Below are 8897 nucleotides of genomic sequence, written 5' to 3'. Positions count from 1 at the left end.
CAATCAAAGTTTTGATTTTATTTTTTACTTCTTCGTTTATGAATGAAAACAATTGCCCGGGGCCCGCCTCCTTGACTCGTCCGCCTATGATCAAACGCTCTACCGCCCTCGGATCAAAGATTTTCTGGATTGGCTGTTCTTGCCATCAACCCGCGTATCGGCAGTTGAGGGAACCAGTTCCATCAATCTCCAAGGTTAGTCACTTCGGAGCTTATCAGCACAAGATCCGTCCAACTGACTAACATTTCCACATTTCCCTGCACAGGTGCTTAGCAATATCCGGACCTCCCTTTCTCAAAAGTGACCGGGATTGATTATGGGCCCTGACAGACACATCTGCTTGTTATTCCCCTCGCACGAGTTGCTGAACGACAAGGCGATCATGTGCAACGACTCTCCCCAGCCTCCAGCCTATTGGATCACAATGATTCTGCCAGTCCTGAACGCCTTTCATGAGCTCGTCTTCATCTGTGCCGGTCCGAGAAAAGACACAGACCTCGACGACATCCTCGACCAAGAGCCCTCCTCCGCCAGAACCGCGAGTCTAGCTCCCCCAAAACCCTGTCATCTGGTTTGTTGACCAGGCTGTCGCGGCAAAGACTCAGTACCCGCGCACCGTTGCTCCCGGGGCTGCTTCTTCAACCAAAACCCCTGCTGAGACTCAAACGTTGGCAGCCTTCAATTGGAAGGCATGGTGCCATGTCCAATATTCCAGGCTGAATTGACGGATTCATCCAGATCCGTTGAGCGTGGGATACTAGATGACGAGAATGTATGTTTCAATCAGTGTTTTTTATTCTTGTGGAGTTTTTTCTCAATGCCAATTATGATTTTTTACTTCTTTGATCCTTTCCATCCTTGGACGAGTTACTTTCACAGTGCCGAAATGAAGAGGACACGCCGGCTGGCCAGCAGTTTCGATGTGCAGGCGATCGACGTGCTCGAGTTCGGTCACCCCCACAGGGTCTATCCCGCCGTCTACCGCTACACCAATTGCATGCTTACAGCCCCGCGCCACCAATCCTCGAGCTACTCCGCCTTCCCCGCGACGACGAAGATGTGTGGGCTGGTCGAGGCCTCCGAGAAGATCGGCGAGGTCTGTCGGGCCCTCGGCACCTGCGTCCGTTTTTTCTGCAGTCTTAGCGCGCCACTCCCTCTGCTATTTTTCTTCCTGGATCTTTACAGGAGCGCAGCGGATGGGGGCGTGGTCCATGGAGCGGCGCGCCCAATGACTCCCAGGCTACCACCGGCAGCGCGCCGCCCTGAGGCGGAGGCGCGGCCGAGATAGCGCATGACACGCAGTGATGTGCGGCCGCAGCATACCTTAGGGGAGGGAGATGCCAGCAGAAAGCTCCGGGCCGGAAGCCAGATAGTTCGCCCGATAAAACCGTACCGGACTCGACACCGATCGATCGCCGCCAAACCGCGACAAAAGAGGAACATTTTCGCCCCACCCGCCCGCCCTGGCGGGCTCCAGCCTTTGAGTCGTCTGCAAGAGCGGAAGACCTAACTCTATCCAGGAGAGATGCTTTACGAGGAGAGACATCCAGATCTCTCTTTCAGAAATTTCCTACCCTCACCTTGGGAGGAGGAATCCCTAAGAGTTCTAAGCTCTATCTCAGATAGAGGAGCAGTGAGAGGACAGGAAAGAGCTAAATCCCCCCAGCCCATACCGGGATGACTTGAGGAGGAGTCTACTAGTACCCGGGTCAAACCAAGTGGAGAGTAATTCCACCAAAGAAGAAGGGACCTGATAGCAAACCAGGCAATACGCGACCGCCAACGGCGAAAGACTCAAGATGAATGTCCAGCACGGTAGAATGGATTGCACTTGTGTGCTTAGTCCTTCACCCACGTATGACAACAATCACTGGTAACTAAACAATCTGAATGTATGAACCTTGAACAATCAAGGATGAAAGCATTCGTCTATGGGCTCAGAGATCGTTTCATCAACCATTTTTTCTGTCCTGTTTTCTTTTTTGTGCTCACGTCTACTTCCTTTTGAATGCCCTGATCAAGGCGTTACGTCGCGGGAAATTTATGTTTGGTTTAAATGCACAACTCTCAGCAAAGGAGATGGAAGGACTAAAGAAATAGATTTTTTTGATCATTTGAAATGCCAACTAAGCGCAAAAGAAGGAGGCATGATCATTATAACGGTCAAAATAGAAGAGATCAGGGTCTGGACATGCTGAGTTTCAAGGTATGATAATTTTCTAGGTTTGATAGAGAGAGTTATGACGAGACCAAAATTGCAATGCACGTGACTTCGGTGTAATTATAATGCCTAATTATGCTTGTCGACTACGAGATAACACAGAAGAGAGGTTGAAACAAGGGAAATGTGAATGCTATGGGCTCATGAATTCACGTTCCGTCCGCCAAAAGATAACAATTGACAGTGATTTCAAAAAGTTTGTGTCGCGGGTGATTATGTGAAGTATTCGCCAGAGCTCAGCGGCTTGATTGCGACGTCGCCTCGTCGGATTCCTATATGAACTGGTACAATATCGGGGCTCGATCTGCGCTGGTGGAACCGTGGTTGGCCGGGGTCGTGGAGACTTGTCCTGCGCTGGTGGAACCGCGGTTGGCCAGAGTGGTGGAGACTTGTCCTACGCTGATGGACCTGAGGGAGGGGAAGAGTCGCTCGAGGCGGGCCAAGACTTGCGCAGAGTCGGCGGCGGGGTCGGCGGCGGGGTCGGCGCATACGCTTGCCGGAATGAGGTTGCCCATGATTACTTTCGCGTTTGGGTGAGCGCTACAGTGAGGTAAGTCCTTGACTTTCGACTTGTTTTGGCTGAATACGAGGTAAATAAGAAGGCCTTCTGGTGTCTTGAGTGCACAAGATGGTGATTCGCAGAAATAATACGACTGTGGGATCCGACTTTTTGTTCTGCAACCATTTACTCTACACGTGTCTACAGGTTTGGCTCCGATGAATTTAAGGAGGTCAGGATGTGTAATCTTAGTGCCTTCAACTGTGCAAGGATGATTGGGGCAGATGGGGATGCGGCCCTGCGACGCGACGACTGTGACAAAGAGGATGAGAGCTATGAGAAGGCTGTAGGCAGCAATGGAGAGTTTCATCTGCGAGATGGTGCAAGGCTAAGCCGGTTGAGGCTCGAATCAGCACAGGCGCTAAGATTTTCTCCGAGGGTGGAGTGAAGATGTGTGCGGTGGTGTCTTGCTGATGTGGAAAGCGACATTGGCAGCGTGTTTTTATACCCTGTCTCCATGACTGAGAACAACGGATGCTGACTCAGTAGAGAAACCCGGAGGTGTCTGAGACAAGCAGGAACCGACGGACGATGCCGGCTTTATAACTACCCACTCGTACGGAACGACCAAACATGCTTAGCTTAAAACTGAAGAATGTCATCTGTACGGGAGCGCAGCGGGAGTTTGGTATTGTCCAAGTAACCGTCTACCCCTGCCAGGCCGACCTAAAACGATGGCGCACCCAGAACTAGCCTGTTTGGCCAAAGGAGCTGAAACTCTGACACAGGGGGGCTAAAGAGGAGCCCTCCTGAGACCCGTTACGGTCGCCGGAGTGCCCATCTCCGGTTGGGGTTTCAGCCCGATCCTAAAGGGCCAGCTGTAAGCAGCCCTTCCGAGTCTAGTCGTGACAGATAGCCAGACCGGGTGACCGGTATTTCCGGATCCAGACGAGGTCGGCTGACTTGAGCCACAGGCCCTGGCCGAATGGGGAAGCTACTCCGATAAGGAGTGATAAGGAAGGGTATTTATACCCTGACCAGAGCCGCCGGCATAGTCCCCCCAGGACTCTCCCCCGCCCCTTGTCCCCTTGTCGCCTCCAGAAGGCTTTAATCTTCCTAGTGGCTATCGCGATCAGCAATAGAAAAATCTTTTCTTTCTATTCTCACTCGTGACCCCGGTTACCCTCATCAGACCCCTATTTCCCTGGCCCTATCTTTACCCCTCATACGCAAATACTAGTTTTCCGAGTGATAGCTTAACTTCTGTCTATTCGTAACCTCACTAGCTATGTCCCAGAATCTTGACCATCTCTCGGCAAGCATGAAGGAAGCCAACCCTGTTAGCCCCAGCAATGACGCTGACGTAACGGCTCGCTTGACCCGCTCCCAAGCCGCAGATCCCTCTGCAAAGGCAAATCCCCCGCCACAAGTGACTTCCGATCCACCATCCAACCCCCAACCAAACGCCACGGCGAAACCCACTAGCACAAAAAAAGACAAAATCTACAAAGAAAACAGCTAAAGGAGGTCCCACTGCGAGCAACCCTAAGACGCCAGAAACGGCAGGGAAAGAAGCAAACAACCCCAAGACCAGCCAACTATCAGCAGCAATAGGGGCTAAACACAGTAAGCCAAAAAACAAACCTGCCCGTCAAGAACAAAACAATGCGATTGCTGATTCCATTTGAAGCAGTGATTGATGTTGACAACGTTCCGGAGACGGTGGAGCGGCAATCCCAGCCCACCGACGCAGCTGAAAGAGGGAAAGACAAACTCGTCGCAATCATGCTTGAGGCGGCTCTCAAAGCCGGGAGGGACGGTGACCAAGTGAAGTCAGACATGTACTTCAATTGCTACAAGGCAATGATTTTAGGGTAGGATACTCCTCAAACCCAGAATTTGTAGCATGGGTTAACCTCCTAACTATCCTATCATCCCCCTTCCCAGGGAGCCAGCTACAATCCCAATCACCCTGGTACCAGCAGCGACCCCCCTATTGACATCTGAGCAACCGTTCAAACATGCCCTCACGTTGGAGCCGCCCCTAGCCCTGACCGGCGAGAAAGAGAACACAACCGTCAGAAGTGTTAACTTCAACTGGGGTCACACTAACTCCCACGAAGGGGTGGGCTTTACCCCACATTTTGAACGGGACTTACTTAATTTGAAGGGACCACTTCCCTTAACAATCTTCAATAAAGCATGGCAGGAAGCGGCACTCCAGTACCACGCCAAGAAACGTCCCAAAAACAATGATAATTCAACGGAGAGAGGAATGCGCTACACGGGCTACCAATACCCGAGCAAGTGGCTCATGTCCTACAGCAACTGGAGCCTTAATTACTCAGAATTCCTTGTAAGCATCATCACATCTCCCATGTTCTTAGGAAAGTCTGCCAAAACGTTTGACAAACTGAACAGACACCACTCCTGTTTAGATAACAATGCGCAACATATACCGCTATGAAACCCTAGGACAGTGGATTGTCTTGCACAAAATGAATGCAGACAAAATCCTACGCAAGGACCGGTTCATGGTTGCGCTACGCTACAACATCCGGATTCGGGAAAATGCATTCGCTCACCGCGTGGTCAAGAACAGGGTCTCCTCGTTTTCCGACATCTCTGTCTTCAGGCAGGAGGTCTATGACACCGTCTACGGCGAATCTAGACGACTAGACGAGCTCTTCTTCCGGGACAGCAATCCTTACGCTATTGGCGGACCAAGGTTTGGGTGCAACCCCCACACTGGTTTAAATCCCAACAAGCACGGGGAAACCCACCAAGCGCTTCAAGATCTGCTCCATAAGCTGGGGCCACGACCTCCGTCAACCCCAACCCGGGCCCAGGCGCAAACAATCTCCCAGCCAAGCCAAAAGAAAGCAGGCCCAAGAGCTCCAGATACCTGGGAAAGAACTTCAACCCAGCCTTTGCCAAGCAGCGATCTAACGGACAGGGCCCCAAACAATCCGGCAGCGGACCAAACAGACCGTAGGCCTCGTTTCCCTATTTTTGCTCCCCCTTCCTCCATGTTATTCCCCCTCTGTTGCTGTCCGTCCCCCTTTTCTCTTGCCTTTCCACTCAACACGCCCCCACCCCCTTTCCCCAGACAACACAGTCTAGCCCTGTCTGAGCATATACACTGGGTTCTCTGAGCAATCCAGCTCAACATTAAAATCTCAACCCTCTGAGGCCCAAACCCATATTAGTACCCACATCCAACAGACGGGTCGTCCTTTTTGTCGAGCCCATCCAATTTGTGTTTCCTTCCTATCATACATCAAAGTAATGCAAAACCTGGTGAACTGAAGCCAAATTTGGAAAATACCTTTTGCTACTCTATAGAGAGCCTTCCCCATTTGGCAACAAGTCCGAGCCTATTGAGATCGTGAGTGAGAGCTCCCAAGAGAGGGACACTAACCCAAAGTGGCCGGTGAAAGCCGAATGTGATATGGATATAGACGCCTGGGAGGCAGCGCTCTCCACTGCAGGCCTGCTTCCAGAGTTCCAAGACGTTATCAAGGGTTTCAGACACGGTTTTGACCAAGGGATCCCGACCCACGACCTGGGCAAGGATATCCCGTACTTTGCTCCTCCAAACCACCAATCGGCACTCATGGCGCGTGGAAAGATTGAGGAGTCAATCACCAAAGAAATTCAAGAGGGTTGCATGTTTGGTCCTTTCCAATCAGAGCAGGTATGGGACTGTTTCAGCTTCTTCAGGACAAACCCTTTAGGGGCAGTGGTAAACGGAGATGGTTCGCTTTGAGCGATCAAGGACCTCTCTTTCCCGCATAACAATCTACGAGTCCCATCTGTCAATTCGTTTGTTGACAAAGCCAAATTTCAAACTACCTGGGATGATTTCATGGCGGTGTCTTGTTTCCTTTGCGACTGCACAGAACCAGCCCTTTTGGCAATTTTCGACTGGGAAAAGGCCTACAGGCAAATTCCCACGGCGCCAAACCAGTGGCCCTTCCTGATGCTCAAAGACTTCAACGACCAAATTATCATTGATACTAGGATCGCCTTTGGAGGTGTTGCCAGTTGCGTCTCTTTTGGCAGACCGGCCGACGCCTGGAAACAGATTATGCTAGCTGAGTTCGACCTGGTCAACGTCTTCCGCTGGGTCAACAATAATCTGTTTATCAAGGAAGTTTTGTCCACGGTAACCATGGACGAAATCATCAAAAGATCAACCGAGCTAGGCGTCAAAACCAACCCGACAAAGGTATTGCCTTTCAAAGCAGAGCAGAAGTACATAGGGTTTATTTGGAACGCAAATGAAAAAACTGTTCAACTACCAGAAGAAAAACTCGCAGAACGGAGAAAACAAGTCAAAGCCTTCCTGACCGTAGGAGAGGTTTTTTCCTATAACCAAGCTGAGATCCTCGCCGGACGGCTAAACCATGTCTCTTACATGCTGCCTCAACTGCGCTCATACCTCTGCGGTTTGTACCGATGGATGTGCAGCTGGGTGCATAGAAGAACAGCCCTTCTTATCCCGTTGGACGTACGGAACGACCTTGAGTACTGGCAACAGACCTTTCTATCATTCAAACAAACCCGCCTGATTGCAAGCCTGGAACCAACCAAAATTGGGTGGATGGAAGATGCATCAACCAGTTATGGCATTGGTGTTACCATTGATCGGTCATGTGTTAGATTATGCAATTACTCCAAAGCTTGATTATGAAATTCATTTCTCATCCAATTCTCACTTGCATCCGGAATATACTCAGTTTAAACCTAACCGCAAATCCCACTCCCCGCCATCAAAAGCTACCAGCCCCGCCCCAACCTGCTAGTCTTTTTCTTCATGCGCTTATACAATTCAATCGTGAAGAGAAAGACTAGTAAGTTCAAATTTCCCCGAACCAACATCAAAACCAAATCAACTCAACCAAAAGCTGAATCATCCCTTATTTTGTTTATTTGTTTTTCTTTTCCCTCTGATATGTCTAGACTGTCTTCTGCGCGTCCTTCATTGCCAAACCATTCCTTTCATCCAATCATCAATCTGCGCCGTCATCGCCGCAGGTATGCGACCTTTTCCTTATCCTCAAATTGAACTTATAATTGTTAATCTTTTCTTTATTTCATTTCCATATTCTATCAGGTGTGTTGTTGAGAGCCCGAGTCATATACTGATGGCCAATCAAAGATAGTCAACAAAGCAATTGAACAGTATCTCAGACACTTTGTGGGGTATCACCAGGACAACTGGGAGCCCCTCCTCCCATTGGCAGAGTTTTCACACAACAACGCGGACCACGTCTCCATTGGAATGTCGCCGTTTAGGGCGAACTACGGATACGACCTAACCTTTGGCGGCATACCGGTGCACGACCAATGCATCCCCGCGGTGGATGCACGCCTCAAGAAACTGGAGGAGACACACGTGGTGTTGAGGTGGCTCATCTTGTAGTATGCTTCAATCTTTTGTGTCATGTACATATCACATACTGTGACATCCTTTTTCTCTTCTCTCCGAACTCTATATAACCTGGAGCAGCAGTGTTGGTCAAATCCTTTTCCCCATCCTTCCAACACACTCTCTACGCTCGTCTTTGCTGCTCCAGGTCAGTATCTTCTTTCTCTTTCTCATTGTTTTCCTCACTTCATCTTATGTTGAAATTATCCTTCCAACACACTCTCTCCGCTCGTCTTTGCTGCTCCAGTTTGTCGCAACACGTGTAACTCAAGGCTGGGTTGGAAGAAGCTCAGGAAGTTATGAAGGTCCAGTTTGACAAACACGCGAGGAAGGCACCTGATTGGAAGATAGGGGACGCGGTATGGCTCAACGTAAAAAACATCTCAACAACAAGACCCAGCCCCAAACTAGCTCACAAGTGGCTGGTGCCTTTTCTTATTTCTAACAGGATATCACCATTGGTATATGCGCTGACCCTGCCTGATTCTATGAAGGGAGTGCACCCGCACTTCCACGTTTCATTACTTAGGAATGCTGAAGAGGATACAATCAATGGCCGCGTAAAGGAACCGCCAGAGCCAGTGGAACTAGAAGGGGAGTGGGAAGTCGAGGGGATCCTGGACTGCCGAAAAAGGGGAAAGCGGACGGAATACTTGGTTGAATGGAAGGGATACGGGCCAGAGTCAAATTTGTGGGAACCAGTCAGCAACCTGAAGAATTGTCAAAAATTGGTCAAAATTTCC

At 50.1% G+C, this 8897-nt stretch overlaps 2 protein-coding genes across 2 annotated transcripts; one reads left to right on the top strand and one right to left on the bottom strand.

Moving 5' to 3' along the window:
• Positions 1–316: 316 nt before the first annotated feature.
• Positions 317–2100, top strand: PtA15_2A449 (uncharacterized protein; the record flags this gene model as incomplete). The annotated part of the gene is made up of 4 exons (XM_053166471.1): positions 317–571; positions 716–786; positions 880–1120; positions 2023–2100. 4 exons carry the CDS (start codon positions 317–319, stop codon positions 2098–2100), a joined length of 645 nt encoding a protein of 214 aa, XP_053017690.1.
• A 334-nt stretch (positions 2101–2434) lies between these two features.
• On the bottom strand, positions 2435–5527 carry PtA15_2A448 (uncharacterized protein; the record flags this gene model as incomplete). The annotated part of the gene is made up of 2 exons (XM_053166470.1): positions 2435–2629; positions 5504–5527. The coding sequence occupies 2 exons, from the start codon at positions 5525–5527 to the stop codon at positions 2435–2437; spliced, it is 219 nt and encodes a 72-aa protein (XP_053017689.1).
• Positions 5528–8897: the final 3370 nt, after the last annotated feature.

This window comes from Puccinia triticina, chromosome 2A, assembly GCF_026914185.1.
Source record: "Puccinia triticina chromosome 2A, complete sequence".
Lineage (NCBI taxonomy): Eukaryota > Fungi > Basidiomycota > Pucciniomycetes > Pucciniales > Pucciniaceae > Puccinia > Puccinia triticina.
Note: the sequence above shows the minus strand (reverse complement) of the source record. Positions and strands in the feature narration are given on the sequence as shown.